We start from the raw sequence: 18,263 nt of genomic DNA on the forward strand, positions 1-18,263 counted from the left end.
GGCGGGAAGTGAAGTTTTTCTTCCCGCGGGAGGGGAGAGGGGGTGGGGGAAAATTAGCTTTGATGGTTCATTCTGCACTACGGCCAGCACGGCTTCTACATGAACGGCACAAAAGATAAATTAGTTCGACTCCAAATAATTCAGCGCGGCCCCCACTTTCTGCCGCTGGATCGGGATCTTGCAGTGTGACATTTGGGGTTTAAAGGTTGCACGCTGTATCTGCTAGGGAGTAATCCCAAGGTTAAACCAACTTCCAGTGCATGTTTTTTTTTGGGGTGGGGGGAATTGCTGCGCCATAACTGCTTGAAATATAATTCAAAGATTTGCTTTTCTTCTAAGTCATTTTTATGCTCCTCCTTTTCGACATTTGGGCACTGACTTCCGCTCCGAATCAGCTGACAGGAGTGCGGAAGTGTAGTACTCTCGTGTATTTGCATATGCAGGTCATTGCTTCGGTGTAGCGGGACTTCCAAACAAACCTTATCTAAAATACAGAGCGGTAGCTGGCAGCTTGCAAAATCGCGAAAATAAAGCAAACAACGGTATTCTCAGTTTATATTTTCATATAAATTAGCACGTCAGTGATGGCGAACAACGATTTAGGGGTCGTTGTTGATGGAACTCAAGTAAGTGCTAAGTATTTAAACACTTGCCTTATTTACACAGAACAAAAGAGAAAAAAGACGTTTTTGAAACAATTAGTTCACTTGTTAGGTACACTGCTTATTTCATTGTTGAATGTTCGTCAGTTACAGTTGCAAGTTACGACATTTTTTCCGGGTTTTAGCCACTTTGGTGTCAGCTGACAAGTTACAGAACCATACACATGGTCATCTGGGGAAAAAAATGGTGAATTTTTTAAAGCAGGGGTTTTCAACTTTTTCTATGCCTGGACCAATACTATTAAGCAACGGGTCTGCGGAACCCCTGTTTTCAAGTAATTAGCAAGAGTCTGTAGACTAGCGCTTTGACTTAATTATGAGAGGATTAAATGACTATTAAATTTGCAATTTTATATTTTTCTCTTGCAATTCTTTTGCTGATAAGTTCGAAGGCAGGGTCTAATTTAATTGATTGCACTATTTGCATGATGTCGAGGGTAGATGATATTGGGAATATTTTCAGAAATTCAAAAATTTCAACAAGACTAAGTGTACAGTTAGCGCATCTTAAGGCTCTTCTTTGAATACTAATGCTTTAAGTGTGTTGTCGTGAAGGATAGGTAAAGCGAACACCCTGAGACTGAGGTTGGTAATAGGCAGGAACGTCAGCATTCAATCTACTTGGGTTCCATACAATGCACTCTTACCCTTATGTTAATAACTTTACCAGAGGACTGAATTTGGAGGAGTTAATGAACTCAAGAATATTTTCAAAACTAGATTAGTGTAGGGAATTTGTGACTATTAAAGACTATTTAAAAAAAAAGCAGGATTAGGCCATTCAGTCCATTGAGTCTGCTATGCCATTTGATGATAGCTGATTTATTATCCCACCCTACCCCATTCTCCTGCTTTCTCCCCTTAATAAACTTCATCTGTCTATGCAATTGCTTTTCAAATATCCAGGAATTTGTAATAGCTTTCCCTCAGACTTTTAAAACCTTTTGTGAGATTATCAATATTCTGCCTTGAGTAGAAATTTCACCTGCTCCCCCTTTCCTATAAAATGGCAAATGTAGTATTTTCAGTCATGGTCTAAGTCTAACATGGGTAGATGGATACTGAGTGTAGCTATTGGAAGCTGTAGTGACTTTGGTATGCCACCGTAACTGTACAAGCCTTATTGACAGAATTGGCTGTGTTTTCTGCTTGCTGTCAGCTTGTACTAATCAACTAAACACTTCTATATTCATTAGCCAAAATGGATTTCTACAATCATTCAGCAAGGAAGCAGATCCAAACTCATTGTCAGTGACAGATTGCAAATCTCTTTCAAGGCTAAGTTCTCGAGAGAAAAAAATTTGTCTTTTGATGAAGTCTTAATATTGCTGATGATTCATAACTGAAAAAATAGGTGCTGCAGAGTTGCATCAGAATGAGTCTTTGCTGGAAGTTTCCATGGCTGCCCCAATGAAGTGCAAAAACTCCAATCTCCCCAAAATATGGATTCTTGTGTTACAGTGGATGAGTTCTTTTGAGCTGTTTCCAGTATATCCCACAAGCTTACCTACAACACTCTCCTGAAGCTGTGGTCAGGAAACATAGTCTGAATGCCATATCTTAAATACAATAGGGGCTTTCAAGAGGCTCTTTGATAGGCACATGAATGTGCTGGAAATGGAAGGACAGGAACATTATGTAGGCAGAAGAGCAACACATTCAAAATGCTGGAGGAGCTTAGCAGGTCAGAAGCATCTATGGAAAGGAATAAATAGTTGACATTTCGGACTGAGACACTTCATTAGGACCAGGAGGGCCTCAGCAGGGTCTGATGAAGGGTCTTTCCATGGATACCACCTGACCTGCTGAGTTCCTCCAACGTTTTGCTGTGTGTTACTCTGGATTTCCAGCATCTACAAATGATAGATGTTTATGATAGGCAGAAGGGTTTAGCTTAGTTACGCTTTTATAATTTATTTAACTTGATACAACCTTGTGGACTGATAGGCGTTTCCTGTGTTGTGTTGATATTCTATGTTCTAACCCCTGAATATTGATACTTATTTAAACAAGTAATATCACTACAAAATTATCTTTCAGATTGAGTATATAAGAGGTTGCCTCTGAGTGGCTCTCATCCCTACTCATCTGGATGCTATTGGTTCCCCATGCTTCTTGCCTGTGGGGATTGGTGGCACTTCAGTTACAATCGGGATTTGCTTTGATGCATCTTGGCTGCCATGGGTGAATTAGGCCTTCTGAGTACCTGCAGCTCAAAGTAGTTGAGTGAATATATTGATGTTTCACCTAACGCCAAATACTTTGCAAAGTTGCCAGTGGAAGGCCCCATGGAAAGAGTGCAGAGATTTAACAGGATGCTGTCTGGATGAGAGAGCATGTCTTATGAGGATAGTTTGAGTAAACTAGGATTTTTTTCCTCTTTGGAGTGAAGCAATGTGAGAGGTGACTTGATGGAGAAGACACTCAGAGACATATTCCAGGGGCTGAAGTAGCTAATATGAAGGGGCATGATTTCAAGGTGGTGTCATACCTTTAAGATTATTGGAGGGATATCAGAGATAGAATTTTTACGCAGAGACTGCTGGGTGCATGGAATGCCCAACCAGGATATTAGCACCATTTAAGAAACTCTTAGATAGGCACATAGATGACAGAAAAATTGAGAGCTCTGTAGGAGGGAAGTGTTAGATTGATATTGGAATAGGTTTAAAAAGTTGGCACAGCATTGTGGGCTGAAGGTCTTATACTGTGCTGTAATGTTCTATGTTCTAATTTATAAAGCCCCCTCTTGTTGGAATAATAGCATCTCAAATTTTTTTTTAACCTTTAAAGTAACAAAATATTCTAAGGCACAACACAGGAAAGTTATCAACATTTTTGACATGCTGGCACATGAGGTATTGATGTATTCCGGAGGCTGGGATTTAAAGAGAATCTTAAAACCCTGCAGAAGTACAGAATTTTAGGGATGGAATTCCAGAGTTTAGTTTCTCGTCGGTTGAGAATACAGTCAATATTGCTGAGAGTGACAATATTTGGAATCAAGTGGCCAAAGCTGGAAGAAGGTCAATTTCTCAGCATTGTTGTGTTTGGAGGAGAGTCCAGAGAAAAGAAGGGTGATGAATCAGGAGATTTGAAATCAAAGTTTCAAAGTCTTAGATTTTGTAAACTGGACAATTACCAATGTATACCAGCAAGTAAATGACCAATGGGACTACTGGACATAGTGCAGGTTAAGAGACCAAGCTGTAGAACTTTGGATGACATAACATGTGAGAAGTGTGATTTTCCACATGTCTGCTGATGTCTGCTACTATTAATATCCTGGAAGTCAGCACTGACCGGTAACTTAATTGGACCTACCACATAAACACTTAACATTATGGCTGTAGAGCTGGTCAGAAACTTGGTAACCTGTGGTGAGTGACTCACTGCCTGATAGCTCAAAGCCTTTCCACCTCCACAAGAGACAAACCAGTCGCATGTCAGACTCTCCTCTTACTTGAAAGCTCAAAACTGAAATGAAATAATCTGCCTATTTGGCACTTCATTCACACTCTAAACATTCAACACCTTCTCCTTGCTGCATGGCATTTGCAATTTGCAAAATCTACAAAATGCACTGCAAGTCTGCTTACACATTCTATCCCAACCCCATGGGCAATGCTAGCAGGTGCTTGGAAAAAAAAACCCATCACCTGCGTGGTCAGCATGCAGCGTTAGAAATATGTCCCTTCTCCATCATTTGGTCCAAATCCAGGAATCCTTTACAAAAATGATATTGTTAGAATAGGTAACTAGATGACCATTATCTTCTTAAGGGCAATTAGGAGTGGGAATTAAATGCTGACCTTGACAGTAATGCCTTCAGATACAAATGAATAAGAACTTCTATCTCTCATTCGTTTCCACAACTCTTGATTTTAGTTCTCTATAAATGGTTTGATATCACTGTAGAGGGAAACATATACCCTCAGTGGCCACTTTATTTGGAACCTTCTGTACCTAATAAAGTAGCCACAGAGTGTATGTTTGTGGTCTTCTGCTGCTGTAGCCCATCCACATCAAGGTTTGACATGTTGTACACTGAGAGATGCTCTTCTGCACACCATTCTTGTAACACGGGATTACTTGAGTTACTGTTGCCTTCCTGTCAGCTTGAACCAGTTTGGCCATCCATTCTCTGCTGACCTCTCTCTCATGAGCAAGGTGCTTTTGCCCCTACAGAAGTTTTTCTCCACCATTCTCTGTAAACTCTGGAGACTGTTATCCATGAAATTTCTAGGAGATCAGTCGTTTCTGAAATATTCAAATGACCCCAACAATCATTCAGTGGTCAAAATCACTTATATCACATTTCTTCATTCTTATGTTTGGTCTGGACAACAACTGAACCTCTTGACCATGTCTGCTTGCTTTTATGCATTGAGTTGCTATCACATGATTGGCTGATTGTGTTAATGAGCAGGTGCACCCAATACAAAGGCCACAGAGTATAAGTCATGGATTTGTTTTGTGGCAGCAATATAATGCAAGAAATTTAAAAAAAGATTACTACAAGTTAAAATAAAAATTAAAATATAGTGCAAAACAGGAATAGTGAAATAGTGTTCATGAGTTCATGGACCATTCAGGTGTACAGTGGAGGGTAAGATACTTTTCCTAAAAATTTGGGTGTGCATCTTATGGTCTTAGGCTCCTGTACCTCTTCCCTTATGATGGTAATGAGAAGAGTGCACGTCCCTGTTGGTGAGGGTCCTTAATGATGCACGCTGCCTTCCAGAGGCATCATGTTTTGAAGGTGTCCTCGGTAGTGGGGAGGCATGTGCTTCCCCATGGAGTTGGTTGAGTCTGCAACCTTCTGCGGTCTCTTGTGCATTGGAGCCCCTACATGAGGCAGTTATGCAACCTGTCAGAATACTCTCCGTGATACATCTGTTCAAATTTGCTGGAGTCTTTAGTGACATACTGAATCTTTTCAAGCTCCTAATTAAGTATAGAGGTAGGTGTGCCTTCTTTGTGATTGCATCAATATGCTAGGCCGAAGATGCATCCTTTGGGTATTCTGAAGCCCAGGAATTTCAAGCTGCTTACTCTGTCTACTGCAGACCCCTCAATGATGACTGGTGTGTGTTCCACGATTTTCCCTTCCTGAACTCCACAATCATTTCCTTGGTCTTGCTGATTTTGAGTGCAAAATACAAACCAGCTGATCTATCTCACTCCTGTACGCCTCCTTGTCATCATCTGAGATTCGGGTAACAACAGCGATGTCATCTGCTAATTTATCGATTGTGTTTGAGCTTTACTTAGCCCCACAATCATGAATGTAGAGAGATTAGAACAGAGCATAATGAACATCAAAGATAATTATTAATAATGTCAATCAACACACTGGGAATCTTCTCCATGTCATCAGGAAAGGTTTTATTTGCAAGGATGACAAATCAGGGCTTTCTGTGCATGTGTGCCACATTTTGTGATGGCATTTGTAAAGATATACTTTTTTGTAATTTTTGTGAAGATTTTCAACCCCTGAGTTGTAATTGGGATTTGGAATCAGGACATTTTCAATGCATCTTTAAAAAGCAATTCTGATAAATGGTCTTAAACCCAAAACATTAACAACTTCTCTTTCCACAGATGCTGCCTGACCTGCTGAGAATTTCTTTTTCTGTTTTTAGTATCTTTTTAACTCCAGCATCTGCAGTTTTTACTCTATTTTAAATGAATCTCAACTTCAAACATTAACCTAGGACAAGTACAACTCTTCATTAATAATTTTTTCCTGTAAAATTCCATTATATATGTTGGTCCAAAATTACCTTTCATAAGTTGTAGCCATTTTCTATAACATTGGTCAATCTATGAACCAGAATGTATTATGTATTTCTATGACTAATTTCTCTAATTTTATTAAAAATGAACTAGAAAGATAGTTATTTTTCATGGTTAAATATATAAACAATATTGTTCACCTTCGTTAAGTTCTTTTTGAGTTTCTTGCATAAAGTCACATTTCTGATTATTGAACGTTTCCTTGTGGAAGCAATCATTTTATTACTGGGCAGGTAAAGTGTATGCAGAGCATGCCTGAATGAAACAAAAATAGCCTCATTGGGATACAGATGGTGAAGCAGAAGCTTTTATATATTGTGATCTGAGCACATAGAATTGTTTCAGTATTGTTTGAAGTGTGATTATACTTGCCAAAAATACCAATTGAGTTCTACACCTCGATGACATTTAGTAGTAAAACAAAAGCTATCTCCATTTTCCACTCTAGTCAGAGTAAAGGCAAATGTTACCCCGTCTGCTTCATGGGTGTGTTGGCAAACACTTGATGCTGGCCCATGTAGGATGTAGTTTGTAAGGACATATGAGCTAAATTTCAGAAAGGTGTTGGTTTTAAGCAGACTCTGAGAGAGAGATATTTAGATGTTGTTGCACTGATGAAAGCATGATTGAAAATGGAAGAACTACTAAATATGGATGTTTGATTTGCTAGAATTGAGGGAAATTGATATTTGAGAAGAGAGTGAGGGAATATAGGAAATCAGATTAAATACGACAAGAGATAATATGAGCTTTATTTGTCACATGTTTATCAAAATGAAAAGTGAAATGCATCATTTGCGTTAACAACCAGAACAGTCTGAGGACATGCTTGGGGCAGCCTGCAGGTGTCGTCATGCTTCTAGTGCCAACGTAGCATGTCCACAACTGACCAACCATAATCTGTGCATCTTTGGAATGTGGGAAGAAACAGGAGCACCTGGCGGAAATCCATGCAGTCATGGGGAGAACGTACAAACTCCTTTCAGGCAGCAGTGAGGATTGAACCCTAATCGCTGCTAACCACTGTGCTATCATGCTACCCGTAGGTTTGGCTACTTTTTTAAACAAATGCTATTTGCCAAGTCTGTGTTTGAATACTAAAAGAAAAAAAAACAGGGTGGCATCCTGGCACAGCTGGTAGAGTTGTTGCACACAGCTCCAAGCGTCCCATGTCCAATCCGGAGTTAGGGCATTGTTTGTGTGGAGTATGTATGCTCCCTTGTGATCTCATGGGTTTTCACCAGTTTCATTCATATCCCGATGTTGTGTGGGCTGTTAGGGTAATTGGCTGTATAAGTTGTTCCTGACATACAAATGAGTGGGAGATTCTGGAGGCCCATGTGGTGAGCACATGTGGAGAATAAATTAAGAATTAAATCCAGCATTACTGTAAGTGGACATGATTGGTATGACTAATTTTGACAAACTTCTATAGATGTGTAGTGGCTGTATCATAGCCTGGTATGGAAACACCAATATATTTGAATGGAAAGTCCTACAAAAAATTGTAGGTATAGCCCTGTCCATCACAGGTAAAGCACACCTACATGAAATGTTGTTGCAGGAAAGCAGCATCCATCATCAGGGACCCCCATCACCCAGGCCATGCTCTCTTCTCACTGCTGCCATCAGAAGGAAGTACAGGAGCCCCAGGACTCATACCACCAGGTTCAGGAATAGTTATTGCCCCTCAACCATCAGACTCCTGAGCCAAAGGGAATAACTTCACTAGCCCCATCATTAAAATGTTTCCACTACTAATGGACTCAGTTTCAAGGACTTTTCATCTCATGTACTTGATATTTATTGCTTATTTATTTTCAATTATTATTATTTCTTTCTCTTTGTATTTGTACAGCTTATGTCTTTTGCACACTGATTGAACACCCAAGTTGGTGCTGTCTTTCATTACTTCTATTGTGGTAGTTATTCTATTCTGGATATTGTATATGTCCACAAGAAAATGAATCTCAGGGCTATATATGATGATGTATGTGTACTTTGATACTAAATTTACTTTGAACTGAAAGGCTTGTTTCGATGCCATATTATTTCAATATTTGAAGGACTTGCTGGAGAACTTTAATAGATATTTTTACATCGTACCTTTGAGAAAAATATATTGGAAAGCTGGATGTGCCAAATAAAACTTTACAGATGTGCAGGACTCCGAAGTTTTTTTAATAAAGTTACTTACAATTTTTGTTTAATTTTATTGTTACTTCCAAACCTCAACTGCCCACACAAGTGCATTTGATCATTGTTTTAGACTGCAATTTGAAAGTTTAATTCCAGTAAATCATCCACTGAAATGCCGCAATTCCACTGCTGAAGATACTACAATCCTGCTACTGAGTGAGGGTACCCAGATTACTAAATGTTGATAATCTGCCTAGAGTGGATGTGGAGAGAATATCTCAATTGTGGGAGAGTCTAAGCTTGGAGGCCACAGCCTTGGCATAGATGTATATTCCTTCAGAACAGAGGAGGAGCTGTTGAATCGGAATTTCTTTAGCCAGAGAGTGGTGAATCTGTGGAATTAATTGCCACAGATGGCTGTGGAGGAAATGTCAATGAGTATATTTAAAGTGGAGGTTGATTTGTTTTTAATTTGTAAGGACATCAAAGGTTATGGGGAGAAGGCAGGAGAATGAGTTTGAGAGAAAAAAAAATTATCATCCACGTTTGAATGGTAGAGCAGACTCAATGGACCGAATAGGATGTCCTCCTATTCTGAGGAAGTCCTACTTAGAGTTTCTCGCTATTGGAACCAGCTACTCCATGTCAACTCTGTCTAGGTCTCCAATTATTCAGCATGTTTGACAGTCGGTGATTCCATCAATTGGTAATTTAGTGAGGTTGGCCATGCCTTTGTTGCTTAGAATGGTGGCAGGGCATGCTAACAGAGTCGTGGACTAATACAGAATGGAATCAGTCCCTTGATCCCAACTTGTAATTACCCCAATGTGCTAATATCTAAGCTAATACCATTTGCCTACATTTGACCTATATCCCATACTGGGGTCCCTTTGCTAAAAGGTATTGGTCCACAGCATAAAGATTAAGAACCCCTATTCTAAACTGTTGCTCTCCAGATATTGATATAATTGGTTCTTAAAAGGTATTATACCTCCCTCAATGGATTTCTCCAGCAGCTAGTTCCTTCTGTGTGAAGAAGTTGCACCTCAGCTCCTTTGTAAATCTTTCTCCTCTCTCCTTAAGCCTATGTCCTCATGCTTTGGCTCATTGACTAAAGACTCATTGTGCCAGAATTTCATAGACTTGTGTATTGGTTGGTGATTCCCTTACCTTATGTGTTGCTTTTGCCTTAGAATTCTTGCAATGCTGCATTACAGTATGGCCAGTTTGGCCCCTCATTTCTGTTTATGCCAAATGTCACTCTTGGTGTATTCCCCTTATTTACCAATTGAGCTGTGGTCAGTCCCTTGGCTTGATTGCAACTGTGGAGTAGCAGGGTGTGCCGGGCTGTTTGGTTATGAATAACTGCAGAATATAATTCTGCTGCTAATGTTCCTCTGCATAACTTGGGCATCTATTCTAAGGTGCCAAATCTACTTTGAGGCTCCCAATTGAGCAGGGATTTGAGCACACTAATGGAGTACCTCTCTGATACAATGGTACTTGTCTTTGCAATGACTGGGAACAAGTACTGTATTGTTCAAATATTTCAATATTAAAAAGTCATACAAACTCAAAACAAGCTCCATACTGACTGTGCAACACACACAAAGAAAATTTAAACTTCTTCAGGGTAGGCATATATCAAAGGGACTTCGCAGTGGAGTAGTAAGTCATAATCAAAAGATATTCTGCAAATGCTGGAAATCCAATTTATAGTGTTAAAACAGCCAGACTAGCTGTGGTGTCTAGTGAGCTAGTCCCATCTCCTTGCATTTGGCCCATAGCCCTCTGAACTTCTCATATACATTTACTTAACTAGATGGTTGCTAATGTGTTTATCTGAGCCATTATTTCTGGCACCTCATTGCAAATACGCACTATCCTTTGCATGAAGAAGCTGCTTATGATATCCATTTTAAATCTCTTGCCTCTTCTTAAACCTATGGCCTCTTGTTTTTGTTAAGCACCTCTCCCTAGGAAAAAGACCCCATGCATTCACATTGTCTTTGTTCCTCATGTTCTTATCCACCTCTACCAGGTCATGCCACAATCTCCTGGGAATAAAGTCCTAGTCTATGCTACCTTTCCGTGTATCTCAGGCTCACAAGTCCCGACAATATCCTGGTAATTTTTTTTCTGCACTCTTTTTAGTTTACAATCCCATAAGCTGCCCATTATAAAGTCCTGAGATGCAGAAGTTAAAATGAATTCTTTTACTTGTCTGATTTTCTTTTAACTTGAGTCAGACATTTTTATTTGGCAGTTAGTCCAAGCAAGCATTGTGTGTTGATTTTAGTTTGAATTAGACTTATTCAGTAGTCAAATAATCATTCTTCTATAAGGTTAGGCATTGACTATTTAATTAAGTGGAATCTGGGCCAGATAGGAATAAATTATGCATTTTGAATTTTTAAAAAAAATTATTTGCACAAATTTGTCTTCTTTTGCATATTGGTTGTTTTGTCAGTCTTCATTTCATTTTTCATAAATTCTATTGTATTTCTTTTTTCCTGTAAATGCCTACAAGAAAATGAATCTCAATGTAGCAAATGGTGACATATGCATAGTTTAATACTTTTTGATTACTTATAGCATGATTAATTTTGCCTTGATCCATCTTAAGTAAACAAAATGACTGCCAGCTTTCTCAGTCTTGTTCATAATGAGCCTTGCCTCCTCAACCCCTTAACTTAGAAAATTGTGGGTCCAAGCCCCATATTGATAGATCTGTGAAGTCTGAAGGAAGGCAGCCTGCCAAAGATGTTGCCTTTTGGAAAGAAGGTCAACTAATGCACCATCTCCTCTTTGTTGCTTGGAAAAGATCATATGACATCAATTGGAGAGTGCCTTTGACATCCTGCCAACAGTAATCTCAATCAATAACTGTTAAACATGTCTAATTGTTTACAGCACCTTGCTGTGTAGGGATTGGCTTCACTGTTTACCAAGGTTACAACAGTGACTGTTTCATTAGATTTGACACACTTCAGAAGTCCTTAAATGTCTTATACAAGTTGCTAACCACATTTAAGGATTTGGTGGGCAGTAAAGCAGGAAGCCACAGGGTCATAGTTGTCATGCAGATATGAATGAGTTTTGTAGTTTCATGAATCTGAGGAAAACCTGTGGAAGTGCAAAACTTGCAAGTATTTAACAATATAATGTTCATCCAATGTTTATTTGCTAGTATTGCTGTTAACAGACAAATATTCTGACATATGTATGCACTTGTACAGTCTCCCTGCTGTGCAGTTTGCAGTTGATTCCTCATCCCCATGCCACACACGTGTTCTGTAACAGTATAATGTATGATCTTAATGGACCCAGGTTAATGTAATGTACGTTAATGCTTTTGACTGCCACTTCTAACTTTCCAATGAAAATTGGGAATTTGTTTCAGCATTCACACTTGGTGGCCACTTAATTAGGTACTTCCCAAAGCTAATAAAGTGGCCATTGAGTGTATGTTCATGATATTCTGCTGCTGCAGCCTGTCAACTTCCAACGTTTAACGTGTTGTTCATTCAGAGGTGCTCTTCTGCACACCACTGTTGTAATGCATTTTCATTGCTAGTGCCTTCCTGGTAGCTTGAACTGGCCTGGCCATTCTCCACTGACCTCTCTCATTAACAAAGGTATTTTTGCCCACAGAGCTGCTGCTCACTGGTAGTATTTTTTTGCACCGTTCTCTGTAAACTCTAGAGACTGTTGTGCATGAAAATTCCAGGAGATCAGCAGTTTCTGAGATACTTAAATCACCCTGCCTGGCACCAACAATCAAAGTCACTTGGATCACATTTCTTCCCCATTCTGATGTTTGGTCTGAACAACAACTGACCATGTCTGCATGCTTTTATGCACTGAGTTGCTGCCACAGGATTGGCTGATTGCATTTTTTTCATAAATGAGTAAGTGTACATGTATGCCTAATAAAGTGGCCACTGAGTGTATATTCTGTAGTGAAAACAAAGTAAATATTGTGATTGAAGCAGAGTTCTTTGTAAATGGATCAGCTGGCTGATTCCTTTACCACATTCAGTGATTGAGAAGTCTGATAAAATGTAGAGGTACTCATGCCTGCATGCATTCAATACAGAAACATTTCCACATGAAAATTCAAATCCTGCATTGTTTTTAACAATCCACAAAGAAGCAGCTGACTTTTGGCTAAGTTCTAAAGTTCTTATCTTTATTGACATGCATTTAGGCAAAGCAGAAAGAGTCCTAACTGTATTCCTGGTGAACCAGTCTGTTAATTATATGGGATTGAACAGAGGACAGATTGTTGAATGAGTCAACCCTGCTAATTAATTGATCCTAATATGCCATTTCGCTTAAGAAAACAGCACCCCTCTTTATCATGTGATTGTAATACTGAAGGTTCTCAAGTGCCTGTTTGTTTTTGTATCTAGTTTTTGCTCTTACAGTTCACAAAGACACTGTGCATGTGTTCTGATATAAATGGGTGCTTTGATAAATTACCCAGCAGCTGATAACTTTTCTCTGAATTTCTTAAGTTGTTAATGTGCAACTGGAAAATGCATGAAAAACCTGATACTGTATTAACTCTCAGTATTCTTAAGGTAACAGTCTTGTTTTGTAGATCATAGACACAGAATTTTCATAAAATCAACAAGCACATGCCAGATTAGTTACTGCTTCAAAGTGGAAGACAAAACAAAACAGTTCCTTAATTAAAAAGACGAGATGTTGGAAATACACGCAACAGACACAAAATGTTGCAGGCCAGGCAACATCTACGGAAAAGAGTAAACAGCTGACGTTTTGGGCTGGGGCCCTTCAGCAGGACTGGAGACATAGATGAGACATTAGAGCCAGAAGGTGGAGGGAGAGGAGGCAGAAGTACAAGACGGTAGGTGATGGGTGAAACGGAGAGTGGGAGGGGTAAAGTAAAGGGCTGGGATGCTGATAGGTGAAAGAGATAAAGGGCTGGAGAAGGGGGCATCGGGTCGGAAAGGGTAGAAGACAAGGGAAGGGGGGGTGCACCAAAGGGAGGTGATGGGTAGGTAAGGAGATAAGGTAAGAGAGAAAACAGGAATGGTAAACGGGGGGGGGGGGGGGTGTCTAATTATTGCAAGTTCAAGAAATCGATGTTCATTACTTAAGCACAATATTCTTTTTTCTTTATTTGGGTTATATTATGTCATGGCGTAAAAAAGAGGTTTTCTGAGAATTTTTGTATGGATGTGGGGAGGTGACAATCAGGAGGGAATTGACCTTTGTTCACGATATCAGGAGTTCTCTGGAGAGGACTTGCAAGACCTCTGCTGTATACCTCTTTACCTCCACTTCTGACAGATCTGTCTTTCATTGGGATGGCACATATCCAAAGATCATAATTTTCAGTTCTTGAAATTTGGCTTTAAGGTATAATTATTTACTCATTATTATTAAGATTATTAATAAGATTATTAAGGGATTGGACAAGATAGAGGCAAGAAATATGTTCCAGATACTGGGAGAGTCCAGTACCAGAGGGCATGGTTTGAGAATAAGGGGTAGGTCATTTAGGACAGAGTTAAGGAAAAACTTCTTCTCCCAGAGAGATGTGGGGGTCTGGAATGCACTGCCTCGGAAGGCAGTGGAGACCAATTCTCTGGATGTTTTCAAGAAGGAGCTAGATAGGTATCTTATGGATAGGGGAATCAAGGGATATGGGGACAAGGCAGGAACCGGGTATTGATAGTAAATTATCAGCCATGATCTCAAAATGGTGGTGCAGGCTCAAAGAGCCGAATGGTCTACTTCTGCACCTATTGTCTATTGTTTATTATTATTTTTCATTTGCACTGTTAGTCTTCTATTACACATCAGTTTGCCGGTGTCTAGTTTTTCATTGTTTCTATTGTATTTCTTTGTCCTACTGTGAATGCCTGTAAGAAAATGAATCTCGAGGTTGTATGTGGTGACAGAGTGTACACACTTTAACACATTCTTTTAATTCTGTGGAGGCAAACAATAATCCCTGAATGTTAATGAGCACGATTCACTAGACTGCAAATGACATTACTGAATCTAGTCTCGATGCTAAGATTGATGCCGTTTTCAGCTTTGAGCTTTAACATAGCAATGTTTATATGCTGTGTCACCTCAGAAAACACTTAAAAGTTGTCTGTGTTGTTGTACGTCAGGAGTTGCACTGCATGGTCTCTAGATTATTTTCTGATGAGCACTGGTGATGATTTCTACCTTTAAGTGAGGGAGGGGCAGTGTTTTTGAGTTTGGTGATGGCAGCGTTGGTACTTCTGGTTATAGAAAACCTTTTATTTAAAAAAACCAAAGCCAGACATTTGTGAGTGGTAGGGAGAATGTGGCCCCGAGTCACTGATGTTTGAAGTGACAACAGAAGGAGATTCTGAAGGAGGTGAATGTGGAGAGGTAGCATGGTTTTAGACAGAGCTTTCAAAGCTTTCCCTGCAGTGCCTCATCTTGGTATGTTTCAGAATTCCACCTTCCTCCGCTCTCTCCAACCTCTACCACAGATCACATATTGAATAAAGATCTATTCATTCTAATTACAGCCAATTTTCTAATTTTACCTTCAAATTCCCCACCCCAAAGGGGATTGCTAACCTACCTGTTTTGAAGAGTCATTGAGAGATACAACATGGAATTGGGATTCCACACACCAAAGCCCTGGTGACAAGCACCTCTTTTTCACACTAATCTTATCCTGATACATTTTATTCTGAACTCCCATCAACTCCCCAATTACCGACACTGAAGTGGCATTTTACAGTGGCGCACTCGGAGGGAACCCACATGGTTGCAGATTTACTTTGAACCTTGTGAGTGTGCATCCTCCACATAGGCCATAACATGTTCGGGGTCGAACCAGAGTGGGCAGGAGATGCAAGGCTGCAGCACTAGTAGTTGCACTGCAGAAGAATGAAGAATTGTGGCTTAGAGAGAAAGTTCCGGAAAATGAGGTTCAAGATGGTAAAAGGCATGACCAAAGTGATACCGCTCACGATGTGTTTGTTCTCCTAAAGCTGGTCAACAGAAATGCTGGTGGTGATTGTGGTAGAACTGGAAGATGTAGGGGGGTGAGATTGAAGGAGGATTCAAACAGTGTGAAAAGCAATGAAGTGGGCCAGGTGAGAATAGATTCAAAGTTCAAAGTAAATGTTATTATCAGAGTATATGTATGTCACCACCTACAACCCTGAGATTCTTTTTTCTGCGGCCATACTCAGCAAATCTAGCTATAACAGGATCAATGAAAGATTAACCAGAAGACAATAAACTATGCAAATGCAAATATAGATAAATGGCAATAAATAACAAGATATAGAGTCCTTAAAGTGAGACTATTGGCTGTGGAAACATCTCAATGGATGGGCAAGTGAGTGTCATTATCCTCTTCTGTTCAACAGCCTGACAGTTGAGGGGTAGAAACTGTTCCTGAACCTGGTGGTGTGAGTTCAAACCAGTTAAGTGTAAAGTGGTTCATTTCGGTAGGTCAAATTTGAAGACAGAATATAAATATTAATTATATTAAGACTCTTAGTGTGGAAGATCAGTGAGAGCTTGGGGTCCATGTGCATAAGACACTCAAAGCTGCTGTGCAGGTTGACAGTGCTAAGAAGGCATCTGGTGTGCTGCCGTTCATCAACTGTGAGATTAAGCTCAAGAACTGTGAAGTAATGCTACAGCTATATACGACCTTGGTCAGACCCCACTTGGAGTACTGTGCTCATTTCTGGTCACCTCACTATAGGAAGGATGTGGATACTATGGAGAGAGTGCAAAGGAGATTGACAAGGATGTTGCCTGGATTGGAGAGCATGCCTTATGATAATAGGTTGGGTGAACTTGGCCTTTTCTCCATGGAGTGATGCAGGATGAAAGGTTACATGATAGAGGTGTATGATGATGAGAGGCATTGATTGTGTGGATAGCCAGAGGCTTTCTCCCAGGGTGGAAATGGCTAACAAAGGGTGCATGGTTTCAAGGTGCTTGGAAGTAGGTACTGAGGGATGTCAGAGGTAAGTTTTTCCACACAGAGAGTGGTGGGTGTGTGGAATTCACTGCCAGCAATGTTAGTAGAGGTGGATACAATATGGTCTTTTATGAGACTCTTAGATAGGTACATGCAGCTTAGAAATGGAGCTATGTGGTAGGGAAATTCTAGGTAGTTTCTAGAGTAAGTTACATGGTTGGCACAACTTGGTGGGGCAAAGGGCCTGTAGCGTGCTGTAGAGCTCTATGTTCTATGAGTCCCAATGCTCTTGTAGTTCCTACCTGATGGAAGCAGCAAGAAAAGGGCAGGCCTGGGTGGTGAGGATCTCTGATGATGGATGCTGCTTTCCTACAACAGTGTTTCATGCAGATGATTTGGAAGTTGGGGGTATGAGGTAGGATTGACAGTAGGTTTTTAGACAGTGAGGTTTAGTGAGAGGCGTCCAATTGGAAGAGTGTTGAAGTAAAAGTGGTTATAGATAAAATACATGGGTGAAGCTTTGATTGTTGAATGGGCATGATGAGGAGCAGGTGGTGACTGTTTTAGGACAGCACAGTATGTAATGATTAGTAAAGCTCTTTACAGTAACAGCTGTAAGATTAGCGATTAGCGTTCAGCTCACTCTGCTGTTTGTAACAATTTTGTTCGCTCTTCCCATGGACACGTGGGTTTCCTCCATGTACTCTAATTTTCTCCAACATTTCAAAGATGTACGAGTTGGGGATGCTATGATGGCGTTAGAAACATGGTGATGCTTGCAGGCTGCCCTCAGCACATCCTCAATACAAACAATGCATTTCACTGCATGTTTAGATTTTTTGATGTACTTGTGACATGTAAGGTTATTTTTTTTAAAGATGGGTTTCAGTTTCAAAAACAGTTTCAGAAACTTGGTTTGCTAGTTCGTCCCAAGTTGAAACTGACAAAGGGATAGAATTGATGGGAGGAAGATAGATGTTTTTGTTCAGGAAGATACTTCAGTCTTCTCATTACTGACTGAAAAAAATTGTGGTTAATCCAAGACTAGATGTCTGTCATATGAGAAGGATGGCCAACAAACTTGGAGTCACAGGAGGCCAAATGGTAGCGGAGCCTTTCTGTCGATAATGTTTCCTTGGCAACATAAAAATGAGAAGAGGGAAACAAAACTGTAACATTAGGAGATAGAGTTGCAGGTCTGTGGGCAAGATTGTATAATGAGGAGTGAAAGCAGGTCAGTGAAATCCCAACAGTAGTAAGTGATGAAAGAAAGGTGTTGGAAGCCAGCATGCCCTACAATGTAAAATCTACTGAGAGGAAGAAATTAAATCCTTTGGTGCCTCCAACATTCAAGATTTCCAATTCGCAAGTGTTTTTTTTTACTTTGCGCTATGGGCTTTCTATCTAAACATTTGAAGCGCTGGAGTGACAGATGGTAACTAACAATGGCTCCGTAGTAGCGCACTTGCTTTCTGAATCTGAAGGTTATGGATTCAACTTATGAGAAACATCTAGGCCAATTTTTAAAGAAGTACTGAGGGTGTGCTGTATCATTGGCTGTGCCATCTAATGGCTGGCTCATTAGGAGGCTTGTGTGCACATCAGTGAGTGAAGGAAAAATAATGATCGTGGCGCTATTTTGGGGAATGCAAAAATGTCCTGAGTGTGGTGCGTGGCCAAGTGGTTAAGGCGTTGGA

At 40.0% G+C, this 18,263-nt stretch overlaps 1 protein-coding gene across 3 annotated transcripts in view; it reads left to right on the forward strand.

The window, feature by feature from the left end:
- Nucleotides 1–447: 447 nt before the first annotated feature.
- lrmda (leucine rich melanocyte differentiation associated) overlaps nt 448–18,263 on the forward strand; it is a 1,063,446-nt gene continuing 1,045,630 nt past the window's right edge. Inside the window, exon 1 of one of the 3 annotated variants that reach the window (XM_059946545.1) lies at nt 448–626. In XM_059946545.1, coding sequence (XP_059802528.1) covers nt 585–626 — 42 coding nt within the window. In that variant the 5' untranslated portion in view covers nt 448–584. The remainder of the gene's footprint in view (nt 627–18,263) is intronic. The other 2 variants (XM_059946548.1, XM_059946546.1) reach the window with 2 other exon arrangements.

Source organism: Hypanus sabinus, chromosome 21 (assembly GCF_030144855.1).
Source record: "Hypanus sabinus isolate sHypSab1 chromosome 21, sHypSab1.hap1, whole genome shotgun sequence".
Classification (NCBI taxonomy): domain Eukaryota; kingdom Metazoa; phylum Chordata; class Chondrichthyes; order Myliobatiformes; family Dasyatidae; genus Hypanus; species Hypanus sabinus.